General features: G+C 42.5%; 1 protein-coding gene across 1 annotated transcript; it reads left to right on the top strand.

Annotated features, from left to right (window-relative positions):
- The first annotated feature begins 704 nt into the window (after positions 1 to 704).
- hinfp (histone H4 transcription factor) lies at positions 705 to 16,593 on the top strand. The gene is made up of 11 exons (XM_067970944.1): positions 705 to 796; positions 2,334 to 2,595; positions 4,272 to 4,441; positions 6,326 to 6,552; positions 7,011 to 7,122; positions 8,372 to 8,524; positions 8,983 to 9,060; positions 9,809 to 9,929; positions 12,446 to 12,584; positions 13,486 to 13,610; positions 15,883 to 16,593. Exons 2-11 carry the CDS (start codon positions 2,576 to 2,578, stop codon positions 16,400 to 16,402), a joined length of 1,665 nt encoding a protein of 554 aa, XP_067827045.1. The 5' UTR covers positions 705 to 796; positions 2,334 to 2,575; the 3' UTR covers positions 16,403 to 16,593.
- Positions 16,594 to 17,883: the final 1,290 nt, after the last annotated feature.

Below are 17,883 nucleotides of genomic sequence, written 5' to 3'. Positions count from 1 at the left end.
TCTATATGTATAAATGCGTAGGCTTCGAGGAGATCCTGAAACATTTACCTGAGGAAGGAGGAAGTCTCCGAAAGCTTGTGAATTTAAAATAAAATTGCTGGACTATAACTTGGTGTTGTAAAATTGTTTACAATTGTCAACCCCAGTCCATCACCGGCATCTCCACATCAGGTTATAGTCCAACAGTTTTAAAATTGCTGGACTATAACCTGGTGTAAGATTCCTTACAAGAATGAAAGAGGGTTTGTTGGGCCGAATGGCCCGTGCCTGCTGTAAATTCTATGATGTCGGTCCTCCATGAGCTGGGCTATTGCGGCGGAACCTTTATTCAGCGGTTAGAATTGTAACTGATCCACCCGGACACTGCACTGGCCGGATGCGGTTTTGCGCCAATCAGGTCCAAGAGGCGGTCCCGCCCCTGCTGATTGGGCAGTTTGTCCAGGCCGCGTCCTCAGCTCGATTTCCGATTGGAGAAAAGCGATGTCAATCACACCGCGCGGATCCGCTCCATACCCGAGAGTCGCCCAACTAAAGGTGATTGGAGTGGCCATTCGGCCACTTTTAAGTAATTAATTAATTATAATAATACGGTCCGGGAGTGCTTATTTCGGTCGGTCACTCTGACACGGGAGGCGGCGGCTTGAAACCCGGCGGTTGTAAATGGAACGGATTTAAATCGGCGGCGGGTGCGCGCGCAGGAGGGCGGGAGCAGATCGGCCCGCCCACCGGAAGTGGAGGTGCGCAGGCGGTGGGGGTCCGCACTTCCGGCTCCAGTCGTCACTTGGGGCTGAGACAGGTGAGGAGGGGAGGTCAGAAGGGGAGGGGAGGTCAGAAGGGGAGGGGGGAGGGAGAGGTGAGGGAAGGGGAGGGGAGAGGTGAGAAGGGGAGGGGAGGGAAGGGGGGAGGGAGAGGTGAGGAGGGGGGAGGGAGAGGTGAGGAGGGGAGAGGTGAGGAGGGGAGGAGGGAAGGGGAGGGAGAGGTGAGGAGAGGAGGGAAGGGGGGAGGGAGAGGTGAGGAGGGGGGAGGGAGAGGTGAGGAGGGGAGGGAGAGGTGAGGAGGGGAGGGAGAGGTGAGGAGGGGAGGGAGAGGTGAGGAGGGGAGGGAGAGGTGAGGAGGGGAGGGGGGAGGGAGAGGTGAGGAGGGAAGGGAAGGGGAGGGAGAGGAGGGGAGGGAGAGGTGAGGAGGGGGGAGGTGAGGGGGGGAAAGAAAGAGAGGAGGAGAAGAACAGAGGGAGGGAGAAGGAAGGTGAGAGAGGGGAGAACGGAAGGAGGAGAGTGGGGGAAGGGAGAAGGGGAGAGAGAGGGAGGGGAGAATAGATAGAGAGAGAGGGAGGGGGCTCACTGACTGACTGACTGCTCCTTTAATATTTGAATGCAACTTTCCCCCTACTTTCATCTGGGGAATGAATCTTATTTCTCCCCCCCCCCCCCCCCCATCCACTTTTCACCTGTTAAAGCCACCACTGAGATGGTCAGTTGTGATCACAAGGTAACATCATTGAATCCAATGGTGCCTGTGACCTGGGCTCCTGATCCAAACGGGCTGTGGGGATTTCCACCTTTCACCAAGTCCAAATCCATGGCAGGGTTGCAGGATCAGAGGGGCGTGGGATTGTGGCTTGAGTTCTCAGCGTTGCTTTGTTGATGATGGAAATCTTTGAAAATTGTAATACTGCCAGTGGAATAATTGGAAAATGGGCTTCTATTTTAAAAATTCAATCTTTGGTCTCTCTTTTATGCTGTTAGAAATTTCCAGATGCCTCCTTCTGTAGGTGGACATTCTGGTCTGCAGTCTATGTCAAATAGATTTAAAGAGAGAGCTTTTTTTAAGTGGGGCAGGAGCACACACTGCAGCTTTATTGATTCCAAACATTGTACTGTAAAATGCATGCAGACATTTTTCAATTATAAATTCTTGTTATAATATCGGTCATTCCCATTTTAAAATGAGACCTAAAATTATTAATCTTGGAAGTCTTTGTGGAAAGATTGCTGCCCAACTGCAGCCGTCTTTCTGTTTAAACACCATGTCACATCCTGGCCTGTTTACGCATCTTCAGTGATTTTATTTTTCTGCTGCCTGAAAAAAATCAGCGGCCAATGTTTAAATGGATTGATATAATTTAAATGTCTTCAGTTAATGCGATTGCAAATTATATTTGATAAGTGCAGGCAGTATAGTGATGATAGCTCCATATTGCTAATCATATCTGGGTGTTTATGCCTGTATGTTTTAAAGGCCATTTTCTTCAATGAATCAGGTATTTACACTCAATGGCAGTACACAATGCATTCAAACCATAAGTGGCTCTAACTGTCTCATCATATTCTCAGGAATTGGTCTAGCCGCCACAACACTTTTGGCAATCTGGATATCCTCGACAGACCTCAAGCAAACTGCCGAAGCAAACCAACAACTTTCTGAAGTTCCTCACAGAGATTGTGATGGGTAACCAAGGCAGAACTAAGATGGAACTATGCATGCCGGTATATTGAGAATCTGCACGCCTCAGAAGATGCAAGCTCTCAAATACGTGACAGCAACTGGACGTGGGATGTGATTTGATGGGAGCAAAATGGCAAAACGGAAGAGAGGGTAAATGATTCTTCACACCACACCCGGTCTCCTTAATAAAGAAACCACGTAAAATGAGTGGCCAACAGCACTAGAAAAATAGAGGATGGTATACAGCATAGTGGAGCACGACAGAACTCATTGCAAACTCTTGTATCCCCTACTTCTACAAAATCAGGAGTTACACAATAGTAAGATCTTCTGATTATCATAGTCACAAAAGGAAAATCTACAGTGAAGTCCTCCCAAAGGGTAATGAGCACAGGAACCAATTACACTAGCAACCTTAGGCCACAAACAGATATTTCAATTGGATAGATAGGACAGAAATTGTTTGGCCTGTTCGGACATGTATTTTTCCAACGTTGTCGCTAATCTTACATAACATATTGACATCGATAAGCTATAGGAGAAATTGCACTAGTGCCAACATGTTCTTGTGTAAGGCTCTAATTACCCCCCCCCGCCCCCGCCAACAATGAAAGCCATGTAACCACCTATATTTTACCATATTGCTGTACAGTTCATAACACTCACTCTAGACACAGACAACAAAATATCTAATTGTACTGCTGGGTGATTTTTCGTAGCTCAAGTGGATGTAGTGGAAAAAACTCTCAGACTTATCATTAGGTCCTACTGAAATCTTAGTGACAACGTTGTATGGCTTGCCTTTTAGTGATTATACTAAATTTTAATCATCCGTCTAAGGATTTTATGTAGTGGGTATTAGTTTCCTCCTGACAATTTTACTAAGAAAGTCAGAAGTACAAAATGAGATTTCCTGTTTATACTCGAGATAACTTTCCATTAAAGTTGTTAACAGGAGGAATATCATCCCCTTTGTCTTTGGGTGTCATGATCAACTAAACGTTCCTGCTGGGAGTACAGAGTGATTTTTGTATCCAGAGAAACAAATAGTAAACTTTAAAAGATTCAATTTCACAATAGATATTAGTGTTTTAAAAAGTATGAAATAGAAATGTGTGCCTACTTTGGGGTTGCTGGTTCCAAAGATTTGTTACTAGGATTAAATAAAGCCCAGTGGTGACATTTTTACCCAGCTGTGCTGTAGATGCTTCCACTGGGTTTTCTGTAAAGTACGACGGTGGGCTTGTGAAAGTTTCATGCTATGTCCACTTGAAAACATCCAGTATTTCAATTAGCGTGTAGATTTTATCCTTCCAAATGTTAGGTTTTATCTGGAGAATAGGTGAGTTGCCTACAAAACAACAGTGATTACACATGAAAGGTGCTATATAAATGCACCTTTCTTTCCATATAACATTAGGTTGAATACAGGGCTTTTGGTGGTAACCGGAGCAGTTTGAGATGTTGAATTGGGAGTATCGCACAAGTGTCCTGGTGCAACATTGCAGTTTTACCAACGGCGTGTTGGTAGCATGCACTCTGCATTCACTTGGTGACATCACTGAAGGAAAATCTGACCGGTTACAGCCAGGTCCTGGAAAGGAGTTCCTCACCCTGTGATAAATGAGTCATCAGCGGCCAAGAAGCGAATTAGCAAATCCTAGGAAGGGAATCAAAATCTTTCAATTTGTCCCAAGTCTTGTATAACGAGTTTTGTTATTTTTTTTTTAAAAACCTGAAGAAAATGCAATCTGACAGGACAGAAGATATGATAAACAGTATTCCAAATCTGGTAACGTACTGAGTGTATTTTCTTATTTGACTAGATGCGATGTAATGGCTGCTGGGAAGAATCTGAAGTATGATTCTCTTGTGCTTTTGTGTGAATGGGGCTCGTGTGGATTCATCGCGTCCGGAATGGAAGATTTCAGCAACCACATTGCAGAGCATTTAAAGGACCAACTCCAGGGGGATGAAAATGTCATTGAACCACAAGGTAGGGCGATGTCACAGTTGATGAGCAGCACAAATGAGATTTGTGATGGCAACTTTTGATTAAACTGTCAGCTGTGGCTCAGTGGGTCGCACTCTCGCCTCTGAACCAAAAGGCTGTGGGTTCAAGTCCCACTCCAGAGACTTGAGCACAAAATCCCAAGGCTGGCACTCCCAGTGCAGTACTGAGGGAATGCTGCACTGTCAAAGGTGCCGTCTTTTGGATGAGACGTTAAACTGAGGCCCTTTCAGGTGGATATAAAAGATCCCATGGCAATATTTCGAAGAAGAGCAGAGGAATTCTCCCTGCTCTGTGATGCCAGTAATATCTGGAATTAAAAAAAAATCTGTATAGACACAGCCCCTTTTTTCTTTGGACATGTTATTTATGTATGGCAGGGATGAGTGGCTAGCTCCCAGGTTTCCAGCATTACTGCTTTGATTTGGCTGGTAGAAAGTATGCAGGGGTAGCTTGAGATAACTGCTGCAGATTGATTTATTTTATTCCTCTCTTTCCCCGTTTTATTATAGGAGCATGCCTGATCTCAGCATTATCTCTGTCTTGTTTAACACATCCAGGTTTCTGCAGATACATTTCCCAGTTGGATGTCATGTGAGGCATGATAGTGAGTCAGTGTTTGACCCACCCCCCCCACCTTCCCGACAGCAGTTATAGAGCAATAATGTACAGTTTTATAATGCCCCTAATGGAACACTGTTGCAAGGTATTTCACAAAGGAAAAACGGTTGGAAGAGATGACCAGAAACACAGTAGAAAAGATAGGTTTTGAGGATGGGGAGAGAAGCAGAACGACCAAGTGGTTCAGAGAAAAGATTTCATAAATAGGACAGAGGCAGCTGAAAGCGCCACTCTTGATGGAGGATCAGTGGGAGGTGGCAGTGCACATGTGGCCAGAGGACTAAAAGGCATGAGCTGGGATGCAGGGCTGGAGGAGGTAGGGTGGGGCAAGGCCTTCAAGGTCTGGGGGACAGGGAGCCACTGCAGTATGATGAGAATGGGGTGATGGGCTAGTAGGATTTAATGCAGGGCAGGATACAGCCGAGGGACTTTGGATGAGTTGGAGTTTGTGAAAAGTTAAGAATTTACACAATCGTTTCCCGATTCTGCAATGGACTCTATTTACTGGAAACACTCCGAAAACAGTATTTCAATGTTTTTCAGTCATTAAATGTGGGTAAATTCACATGTTAAATTTAACATATCTTTCCTTTACAAGGTATATTGTGTGGACATGCTTTTTCATTGTTACGTGTATATTGTTAATATAGCTGAGTCAAAGAGGAATTTTATTCTGAATGGCCCATAATCCCAAATGGTACAAAGGGAGATCCGTGTAATGTTAAGATGGTCTCAGCTGGCCCGTGTTACAATGTTTAATACTTTCGAACTGTTGGTTAGGCAGTTTGGGAGCAGAGATTTTGTGCTTGCCCCTCACCCATTGAATATCAGAGGCAATAGGATGGCGATCGTATTGTAAATTGATGGTTTCACTGGAGCAGCAATTCGTGTTGCTCCTACACTGATCGAAATCAAATTCACCAGCAGTTCAAAACAGCAGGAAAGACCTAATGAACTACATAAGTATAACGACATCTCCTGTTATAAAACTGACGGGGCAATTCAGCAGAACTTATTCCAGCCCACTCCTCCCTTTAGAATGTAAGCAAGTAGCAACTTAGAGCTTCAAATAAGGTAAATGTCAGTATATCTGGTCAATAACACTGACTTGGATACTGGAGAATAAACTTTTTTTGAAAGTTGGGTGTGGAATGAGACACAACGAAAATGTGTTTTGGCAGCGAAAACTAATCCAGTGTCCATGGTGATGCCGCTTTGATTTTCTCCTTTTGTGTGTTTGTTTCCTAGAGGAGCACCAGTGCCTGTGGGCAGACTGTGGCTTCTACTCAGTGGAGAGCTCGGCTGACCTCATCCGTCATGTTTACTTTCACGCCTACCACACGAAACTGAAGCACTGGGGTCTACAGTCCCTGCAGGCGCAGACCGAACTCGAGCACTGTTTGCTGGACCAACAGAGTCGCAACATCATTCCAGAAATCCCGGAGAGCTTCGTCTGTCTCTGGGGGCACTGTGATGTGAGTCACCCATTCATATCCGAATCTCACTTTTCCTATCCGGTTCTCTGTACGCTCTTGTTGACTTTAATTTTAGCCATGAGGTTTTTTAAAAAAAAATGTACTATCGAGTTTCAATGTTTAAAGCATAATAATCCTCCAGATGAGATATTGTGGTCAGAAAACTTGATGTTGAGTGAGGGAAGAAAATGACATCCCAAACATTCATCCGTGCAGTAAATTACCGGCTCCTTTGTTACTTGTGAAGCATCTTCACTGATGGACGTGTTCGTTCCTGGGGTGGGGAGCTACATTGTTTGTGAACTGTTGGGGAAAGTCCACTCACCAGAAGGGAGGTGACCTGATTCAGACTGGTTTCCCCTATTATGTACTAAAGATGAAACTTGCACAGATTACATGTTATATTTAACACCAGTTGTTCTGTGCCACTTTTTTGAATGCTGCTATTTTCTCCTTAGAGCACTTTTGACAATCCGGAATGGTTCTACAGACATGTGGACATGCATGGAATGTGTTCGGACCGTGATGCAACCACAGACACTAATCTAATAATCCCCTGCTGTTGGAAAGGTGAGTCCTTCCTGGAGCCAGTGCTGCCTAACAAGCTTTCTGCTTAATTCCACAGTCTGTATTTTGCAGACTGACCCCAACTGACCGTGATGAGGTGAAATTTAACGTGAAGGCTCCTTCACAAGTCAATTATGACAGGCCAAGAGATCGTGAGAGAACCTTCGTGACTGATTTGAATGAGTACCTTATGTAGCTTAACTTTGGTAGCTGGGTAGAAAATTGCCCCCGTTAGAGAGAATGCAGCAAACGTGCTGAAAAAGACTCCCTTTCACCTCTGAGACTGGGCTTCACATTCACTCGATGGGGAGAAGAAAAAGGTCTTCTCAAATGATCTTTAGTGATTGTCCAAGTTAATGGTAATTGTTATCATATAAACAGAAAACAAAAAGTGTACCTTAAATTAGCTGGGGTGGAAGTTATTAGAGAGAATGTGCCCATTGCTGAGGTCCAATACTAAAGATTTAATTTTTATATAAATCATATTTAGCTTTGTATCTTCAACTTTCAGAAATATGATTTCTCCTTTTCTAGACTCCTGACCTGTTTCATTAATTCCAAATGTGAACAAAGTGTCTTTTGGAAGATGAGGCTTTCCATATAAGTTGTGGATCAACATAATCTTGGCTTTTCTGAGTTTTGTTATGTGAGCCTTAAAAGAAACCTTCTGCCATCAGTTTGTAGGACTCCCTCTTTCCTTGACAGATTGTATCCAATTTATATATGAAATTCTGTCATTAAAATTGGTGATTCATCAAGTTACCTGTTGGATAGAAATCTGCTGCAGTCACCTTAATTGTAATGTGTGTGATGTGTTTTGAGATCTAGTAATTAGATGAGAGGAGATGATAATGTCCTGCTGGTGCTATGCATAACTTTGCTTTGAGGTTTGGAGTCTTTTCTGTCTTTTCGGCCAAGAAAGTGGCAAAAGTTTGACATGATATGCATCTTGCAGTAAAATATATCGTGCAGTCTTTACCATCAGTCAACAATGGTAAGTTTTGGGTAATGTAGAAATTAATTACAGCTTCAAAACTCTCCCAAGTAGTGATTATTGCTGAAGTTGGGAGGACTGAGTGATAAGGAATAGCTGGATAAACTTGGGCCTTTCCACCTTTTAAAAAGGAAGGAGCTTCACACAGGTATATAACATACTAAACCATCGAAAAGGTGAATCCAGAACTCCATATCAAATCAAGCTGGGACAGTAGGGCAGAGTGGCACAGATTGATTTACTTTTTTGTGTCTTTAGATTGTGAAGCAACTTTCAAAGTGAAATTTAAGCTACGGGAGCATTTACGTAGCCACACGCAGGAGAAAGTGGTGGCATGTCCTACCTGTGGAGGGATGTTTGCCAGCAACACCAAGTTCTTTGACCACATCCGGAGACAGACAGCCATGGAATGTAAGTAAAGTATCTTTTGGAGTGTTGCGAGGGATCTGGTTTTGAAGTTGTCTGATTTAAATCCTTTCCCCAGACAGGACCCCTGTATTTGAAATGTGGCATCTTTGTTTCCTGCAACCTGTTCAGAACATAGAAATGATATACATACCGCAGCTCCCATCCACTGCAGTATAAAGACTGCAAACCTTTTTGGGAGTGAACAGCAATCATGAGTTGTTAAATGGTGCCTTAATTGAATTAATTGTCATCCCAGCATGGTAATAGCCCGGAAAAGTTAACTTACAATGTGACTTTGGTGTAAGGCCAGTGACTTCAAACTGGGTTGTGGTTGAGCATGCCATTTGATGCTATTGACCTCGATACAGAACTTCACAAAGGCAGCATGTGAATGTCTATTTTTACATCGTACTGAACCTATTACTAAAAGAATCATGTGTCACATTTCTTTGTCTCAATAGACCAACGGTTTCAGTGCTCCCACTGTTCAAAGAGATTTGCCACTGAAAGGCTACTCAGGGATCACATGCGACATCACGGTGAGTAGAGTTTTGTGCAGTCGCTAATCTTTTCAGTCGGGACCTTTTCATACAAACTCTGGCCCCTTTCCCCCGTGATGTCAGTTTTATAGGGATGAAACACCAACTTTCACCAGCATAATTTCCGTTCAATTTTAATGATAAAACAGCACGGTCTAAGCAGCCTCCTCCCTGCTTGGAGATTCTTAATATATTTCACTTTCCTGCAGGGCTTTGCAATTTTAGGTTTTCCCATCCTTAGCAGAGAGAGCTGCTTAGTCACTGTAATCTTAAGGGTGAATACAGGGTATTATGGACCAACCTCCTTTTCAATATTCCATGCACATCGGAGCAGAGTTGGGAAAGTTCATTACAATCCTGGTGTTGCTGGGTATTTATGACTCATTTCCTGACTTGATGGTTGGAGTGATGGTCTTTGTGATGTCAGTTAAGTAGCAAGTTTCACAGAGTCTTTGTAATCGTCTTTTTAGTTAGATGGAGGAACCGTACATTACTCCCTCCCCCCGGCCAAAATGCTCACTACTTCTCTTGAATCAAGATTAGAAATAAAAACTTTGCAAAATAATTGAAGATAAAAACAAGTGTGACTTGTATATAGGATGTTGGTGTGATTATAGTTCCTTCTGCTAGTATACAGAAGAAAAGTCAGTCATCCTGCGTCTCAGTAAACAGTTGACTCCCTCATTATGAAGACACACATAAAATACTCAGCTGGGTTTGAGAGAACATTGAATGTTTGTTTTTTTAGTGAACTATTACAAGTGCCCGTTTTGTGACATGACCTGTCCAGCACCTTCTGCCTTGCGGAACCACATCAAATTCCGCCATAGCGACGAGAAGCCATTCAGATGTGAATACTGTGAATACAGGTATGCCCTTCAGAGTTAAAATATTGTATCTTGTTCTATTCTTCCTGCTTTTCCACCTCTATTATTCTCTGGCTGGAAGTGTGAGTCAGTTTGGGTTTTTCCATGGCTGTCTTTGGTCACACTGTACTACTTGTTGGTCAGGTGGTCATCTACTTTCATACCTCTTAAATTTGCACCCTCTTGCTGCAATTTCATCAACCAGTGGAAACAATCTATCACAATTTACCCTATCGTAACCCTTCATAATCTTGAAGGCCTCTTTGAACTCACCCCTTAATCTTCTCCGCCAACAATGAAAAAAGCTTCAGCCTCTCAAATGTCTCTTCATAACTTTCACCCCCTCATCCCTGCTAACATCCTAATAAATCTATGTGCAATGTTTGTAATGCTTTTACATTCTTCCCATAATGGAGTGCCCAAAACTGTACACGATGCTCCAACTGCAGCTTAACTAACTGTACTTGTTCAACATTATCTCCTTGCTTCTGTATTCTATATCTCCATACAAAACCAAGGATTCAGATTGCTTTATCATGACTTTACCTAGTTTTGCTGCTATCTTTAATAACCTGTGTATTTGCACAGCAGGGCCCTTTGCTCCTACACTTCATTTAAAATGGTACCATTTAAGATGTACTTCCTTCACCTATTCTTTCTTCTAAAATACACTGCAATTGCCACCTATTTGTCCATCCTACCAGCTTTTCTATGTTCTCCTTCAGTCTTTCACAATCCTCATCACAATTTGCCATCGTTGGTGTCATCAGCAAATTTCAAAATTATTTCCTTAATTCTTAAGTCTAGATCATAATGTATATTGTAAGTAACAGCAGCCCCAATAGGAACCCTGTGGGACAACGCACGCCACACCTTTCCAGTCCAAGAAAATTCCTTTTACAACTACCCTTTGCCCTCCAATAACTTCTATCCATGTGGCCGCGTCCCCCTTAATTCTGTGTTCCATTAACTTTGCCATAAGTATTTTATGTGGTAGCTTATCAAATAATTCTCAAAAATCAGTATAAACCACATCAACTGCATTTCCTTTATCCTCTCTGTTTCATTTCAAAGAGTTTTATGTTGGTCAAACACGACCTTTTTTAGAAATCCATGCTGATAAAACGTGGTTAACTCGTGTTTCTTCAAGTGCTCCGTAATTTCATCCCATAAGAGGGGTCTGGTAGGTTGCCAACTTTGTAGTAAGATGAACTGGCTTATAACTTCCTTGGTTATTTTTGAAGAAGGGTGTCACATTTGTCCCCCTCTGACACAATGTTCCTTTCGCAGAATTTTTCGAACATTATTGTTGGAGCCTCTTTGTTCTCTAGCTTCCCTCGGGATACTTGGGTGTAAACCGTTGATTATCTTAAAAGTTTATATAACTTCTTTAGTGCCATTTCTCTTTAAATAGTAACCTCCACTGGTTATTCCACAATTCCAATTTTTATCTCCTCTGTTTAAAAAAAAATAAAGCAAAGTACTTATTTAGTATTTCTGCCATTTCCCCAATCTCCACTATAAGCTTGCCTCCTTCATTTCGTACTGACCCTATCTCAACCTGGGCTATCCTCTTGCTAGTAATGTGTCTATTGAATGCTATTTTTTTGCACATTTTCTCTGCTATATTTTCTTTTAGCCTTTCTATTCTCACTTCATGTAGCTTTCCTATGCTCTTTATATTTGCCCAACTTTTAACTTTGATTAAGCATTTAGTGCAGATAATTTAATCTGGGCAAGGTCTCTTTATATCTTGCTCCAATTTTATTGTATCCTGTAAAGTACTCTTGTCCTCAACTTTTTCTTTTCTGTTCTTATAAAGTTAATTATATTGTGCTCAATGTTTCCCAAATACTGCCCTGCTTACAGGTTGCCTACTTGCTCCTTGCCTTACGCAACATCAGGTCATGCATTGCTTCCTTCCCTGTTGGAGTATCGACACACTGACTGAGAAAACAATCCTGATTAACCTACAACAAAACCTCCTTTTTCACCTTTTCTCCAGTCCTGTTTTGGATAACTTAAAATCTTTTACAACTACAACTATTGATAATACCCACCATTCTAATTCGTCTACAAGTTTCACCCTTCCACTGTTCATTCGTCTGTAATATACTCCTAGTTATGTGACCAATCCCTTGCTATTCCCCAGCTTAATTGAAAAGGTTTCTGTTTGGATCACCTCTCTATTCCCAAGAATAAAGATTAAAATAGAACAGGATGTGTCTTTTTAATGCAAAGCGGCTGGAGAATCCCTGAATTTTCACTTGAGGATATTGAACAGAACAGATCTGTGTCTGATGCCACAGTTCCAACATCACTTAAAGGCACTGTATTACATGATCCCCTCAGCAATATTTCTGCTTTTTAAAAAAGCAAAGAAACATTCTTATTTCAAGTCTCAAATTCTGTGCTTTCATTTGTATTGGGGGTTTTCAAACTTAATTGGGGAGGTTGGAGACTTAAATATAAATAGTAGTATTTTAGAGAGGTCATTGCTGGAATGTGTTTCCTCCCAGCTGCAAGAACTTGGTGGATCTAAGAAAGCATTTGGATACACACAGTGAGGATCCGACCTATCGCTGTGAGTTTGCTGGTTGTACGTTCAGCGCACGATCCCAATATTCCATCAAGTCCCACTACAGGAAGGTACATGAGGTAAGCAGTTGAAGGTAGTGCAGCATATTGCTTCATTTTTTAAAAGTGAAATCTGTAAGGCCCAACAGCTGCACCGCCAGTCTACCTGTAAGGATACCAACCACAGTATCGCATCTGGAATGGTCTGTTATATAAGGAGGGCTACTGGCAAAACAGAGTAGATGATTATTGTTTGGCAGCCCTTGCAGTGATGCAATGTTTGGTCACTGCTGACACCAAGTAAAACAGCTACACAAAATGTAAAACTAGTGCCACAGCACTAGACCAATGATGTCTTTTGACAACCACGTAGGCCTTATATGAAACTCTGTAGTTTGACGTCTTGATGGCAACCAGTTCTTTGGAGGGAGTGGGGGACGACTGAACTCATCTATCCAGACCCACCCGTTATATGTGATTGTTGTTGGTGAGGGTGGGATTTCTGGGTTTTTTTTTTCTTGCACCTTTTCCCGCTCTCCCTGCACTATCCACAATCGAAAGGACAGGTGAGCAGCTTGTTCTCAAGCTTGTGTCAATACAGTTCTAAAGCAGACTACGAGGACATGCTCATAACAGCAGTCCGCTGATACTCTTAGAATTCTTTTCCACCGCATCATTAACGCTGGATTTGTCAGCTTCAACTGCATATTAATTTGACTCTTTCACATAGGCTCAGTAACTCCTCAGAAGTCAATTGCCAAGATTGTCAATAGCATTTGCAATTCATTTTTTTTAAAAAAAGGAACAGAATTAAAAGGACATTAATTTTTTGTAGTGGTTATAAACACTTTATGGGAGGTATTCTGTCTTTTGAGAGTAGACACTATGTCTTTGAGATCAGTTGTGGCTGCAGCTGGATTTGGTTTAGCTTTACCATTTTAAGTTTCTGATTTGGTGTAATTATGGACTTTGGCCTTCGCAGGGGGATTTGGAACCCAGATACAAATGTCATGTTTGTGACAAGTGTTTTACCAGAGGTAACAATCTGACTGTACACCTCAGGAAGAAGCATCAGTTTAAGTGGCCTTCAGGTCACCCACGGTTCAGGTATGTTGGTATATTGTGCATTTTTCCATTTTATTTTCTAACTCTTTATTTCATATTGCACCATTATACAATTCCTTACCTGAGAGGACAGGGTCCTCTGCCACTCTAACTAACCACTAGATAATGTACAAGAATTGGGGGGGTGGGTGGGGGGAGGAAGAGTTTGTTCTTGCTGTGGCAAATCACCTGACCTCTTGTTTCTCCCCGACCCACCCCACCGCATCGCTCCTGTGCCCAGAAATGATTAATTTACAAAAACAAGTCCTTGAAAATGATTTTTTTTCTATCCAGTATGATCGAGACTTTGTCCTGATCTTTTGAATTAGAAATTATACTGTAACTTAAGTGCACACATATATGTCCACAGGCAGTGAATTTACTTAAAGAAGTAATTTCACTTCAGAAAGGTAATTGCTCATGTGATCTGGAGCTAAACTTCACAGATCTAACAGAGTGATAAGATTGAGAGCTTTTATAATAGGGTGTTATAAAATTATTGTGGTCCTATTAAATTAATGAAGTGTCAGAATCCTGTAAAGTAGTTGTATATCTTTACTGATCTAGGTTAAAATCGTATGACTGCAAGGAAACTGGGTCGACACACTTTCAGCTTTCTCTTGGTTTAAAAATGTGGAGATTTTGAGCACAGGAGGGGGACCATTTGTCCTTTCTTACCTGCATTGAACTTGGAACCCCCTCGGGGACTGAAATTACACGGTCCTATTTTCCTGCTTTCTCGTTGGGTTGATGGGATGCATCTCTATGAAATGAGTTACTACAGGCACAACTCACTGATGTAAAATTGCCCAAAGCTTGGCATTGAGTTAACAGGCTCAATTTCAGAGATCATATAAGAGTGGCTGCTGTGGGAAACGGAGCTGGTTACACAGGCGGAGCATGGGATGTTCTTGGGATGGGTTATGGGAACTATACTTATGCATCTAATTTATTCAAAGCCTGAGGCTGTTTGATGCCGACACCAGCTGCAACTAAAGCAGAAATTCCCCGGCGTAGACTTGAAATGAAGATTTTTTTTTAAAGTGTCCCTTTTAGGTTTGAACAAAATCTGTAAAGAAATATAAAAATGTGATATCATGTTTTTTTAAATTATGTACAGTTACTAATTTGGGAGCAGGGAAAATGATCTAATGATATTGAGGGGTCAGAGTTGTGTCACCGGGGAGGAAAAAATCCTATTTTCTCCCCCTTCCCTTCAGTTGCCCTCAACCATTCTTACAATCTGTACTAAGTAGAGTATGTGATAGACCAGCCACAGGATTTGGATGTTTCACGAGTGATGCTGAGTTTTAGGGCACCAATACCCATTGTAATCAGTCAACGGGCATAGTTTCAGTTCTGCTGTGTTCTGATCAGTTCTTGATATTATTCTTTACTGATTTTGTGGGTGAGCAGAAGCTGACATCTCCTTGCCTGGTGGGGAGAAGAGATGAAGGGAATTGGAAGGAGGGTCACCCAATCTGGGCAGTACCTTCGTGCCTCTTTGCAACTGATCAAGTCAGCTTGCCTACCCTCTTGGCAGAAGAGGTGCAAGTCCAGTTAGATTGAAGGGGAAAACTATTTTGAAATTTCACAAGTGTGAGATGCAAGGCTGGAACATGGAGATAATGTGCCGAAAGTCTGATTGGTCAATTGGGAAAAAAAGGACCTATTTTTTGACTACTCACTGGTGGAAGCTCTTTGTTCACTTGGGACGTCTTGCGACAGAAATGCAGTATTGCACTGGACCGATGTATTAGGCCCAGGACCTGATGTTGGGTCCTGACCAGTACGTCCACAAAAGAACATTAAACCCATGGACATGTTTGGGACAAACATTCAGCTGCTCCTGATCGTTTACGATCTCACTCAGAAAGGCATTCTCTTGACATGGGTCATGTTTGTGGCATAGTGGCACAGCACGTTAATGCACTTCCCTTGGGTTCACATCTGCCGTGTCCCACATAGCAGCTCATTAGGTCTTAACTATTACCAGCCATTTCCTTGCAGGGATGAAGGGAGGAAAAAAAGCTAGTTTTCTTTTCTCCCCGTCTTTGTTTTTACCCTGCCTTTCCCAGCCCCTTCACCCATAGACTGATAAATACCTCTCCTGACCTAGTACCTTGCTTGAAGAGGCCTAGGAGCAGATTAATTTGCCTGTCTCCCCTTTTGGCCAAGGAATGTCACATGGTGTGGGTAGACCTAGGGAGCAGAAAAAAAATGTGTGGCACAAACGGCACCCTCTCACCTTTTGCATTAATGTTCATTCATCCAGATACAAAGAGCATGAAGATGGCTACATGCGGCTGCAGTTGGTACGTTACGAGAGTGTCGAACTGACCGAGCAACTAATGAAAGACCGGGAAAAGCAGGAAGGCCGCTTGGACAGCATGTCAGAGAGTTTGGTTTTGTCAGAAGCTAACCTAAGAGGGATTATACTGGAGCCAGTGGAGGAATCAAACAGTGAGGAACATGGCACAGACAAACACAGCCCCGACCCTCTGAACTATTGCACAACCGAATACACGGAACACGCCAGTCATGGTGAGGTTGCTGGTGGAGAACATCTCCAACAATCGCCTTTGGACTCCTCCGACCTGAATAAAAATCCCATCATCCGGGTGGTCAATCGGACAAACGAGCACGGAGAAAATGAAACCGTTTACTATGTTCTGACCAATGCACCACATACAAGCGAGGTATCCGATGCAGAGACTAATATGGAGGTTGAGGGAACCTCGGCTGACAACATAGAAAAGACTGCGGAAGAATTAGGCATTCAAATAATTGGCTAGGAGTAACTACCCAAGCACATCACCAGTGTCTTTCTCAATACAAATTTTGCGTCTTGATCTGATCTGTATATTCTGCTTTACTTTTGAGTCACAAATAACCTTTGTGATGCAGCGTTGATTTGGTTGGCCGACATGGGCTGTATTTGTAGTCATCATGTTTCTTTTTAATACACCCCCTCCCTTCTAAACAAGAGCTTCATTATGTTGTATCTGTAGCGTTGCCAGGAGCAATATGGTCCCTACTCGAAATTATACTTTAATCATTAGATCAAACGATTCTATTAGAAAAACAGATTTTGAAAGATGGTAGTCGGTGTCAATGCAGCAAGTACAGTTTTCACCAGCAATGTTATTTTTATTGTGTAAAAGAAAATCCTCCGGTGTCATTGCTGCGGTTAATTTTTGTGAAATGCACTTTTTTTTGCCCTGCAGCCCTAGTTGCACACAATTCTAAAATCACTCCTTGGCCTTACTCTGAGGAGTAGAAATTACTCTCGAAAATTTCCCCTTCATTGTCCTCAGGCTCACCGTTACTTTACACAGAGGAATAGCAGTTCTTGAAATGATTGAAGTCCTTCATTTATGATCCATTGATCTCTGTCCTCTCCGACTCGAAGCAGGACCCGCGTGCTTTAGCCTTTCGATCGTGTTGTTTCAACACACAATGTACAGTCAGCACAACAAGTACCAAAATGATTTGTTTTCTGTACTGTAATCTTACCGCCAGTTTCTCTGTTCACGCTCCTCTTTTCCCCCATTCTCTTCCCCCACATTCCTATTTTTTAAAATTCGTTCATGGGATGTGGGTGTCTCTGGTGAGGCCAGCATTTATTGCCCATCCCTAATTGCCCTCGAGAAGGTGGTGGTGAGCCGCCTTCTTGAACCGCTGCAGTCCGTGTGGTAAAGGTTCTCCCACAGTGCTGTTAGGTAGAGAGTTCCAGGATTTTGACCCAGTGACGATGAAGGAACAGCGATATATTTCCAAGTCGGGATGGTGTGTGACTTGGAGGGGAACGTGCAAGTGGTGGTGTTCCCATGTGCCTGCTGCCCTTGTCCTTCTAGATGGTCGAGGTCGCGGGTTTGGGAGGTGCTGTTGAAGAGGCCTGTAAGACTAAAGCGAATTCCTATTAAGATTTGAACCAGGACATGTCCTTATGCCTTGTGAACTCAAAAGTAAAGATACTATGGTCCTCTGGGTGGCTGATCACTTTCTGTTTCTGCAACCCATACTTTAAGTTCATACTTTTCAAACTTTAATTTGTATTGCAACCACCCAAGAACAAGCAGAATGAAATATACTGAAGAAAATTTAAAGTTACACCAATTCAAAATATCAAGAGCACTTTAATCCTAGTTTCTTTTCCTCCACATACGCACGTGTGAGCATATATTATATCATTTTGTTCCTGTTAGGTTCTTGCTGTCTTCAGCCAAGAATATGAGGCAGTTTGGGCCGCAGACTTCATAGCATGTCCTTAGAT

Source organism: Heptranchias perlo, chromosome 33 (genome assembly GCF_035084215.1).
Source record: "Heptranchias perlo isolate sHepPer1 chromosome 33, sHepPer1.hap1, whole genome shotgun sequence".
NCBI classification, from domain to species: Eukaryota; Metazoa; Chordata; class Chondrichthyes; order Hexanchiformes; family Hexanchidae; genus Heptranchias; species Heptranchias perlo.
This window is presented reverse-complemented; position numbering and strand designations above follow the sequence as displayed.

Excerpts from the sequence above, each read along its gene's own strand:
- hinfp (XM_067970944.1), top strand. The coding sequence starts at position 2,576 with ATGGCAAAACGGAAGAGAGG. Across the intron at positions 9,061-9,808 it reads GGATCACATGCGACATCACG|TGAACTATTACAAGTGCCCG; the intron begins GTGAGTAGAGTT and ends TTGTTTTTTTAG. Across the intron at positions 12,585-13,485 it reads ACTACAGGAAGGTACATGAG|GGGGATTTGGAACCCAGATA; the intron begins GTAAGCAGTTGA and ends TGGCCTTCGCAG.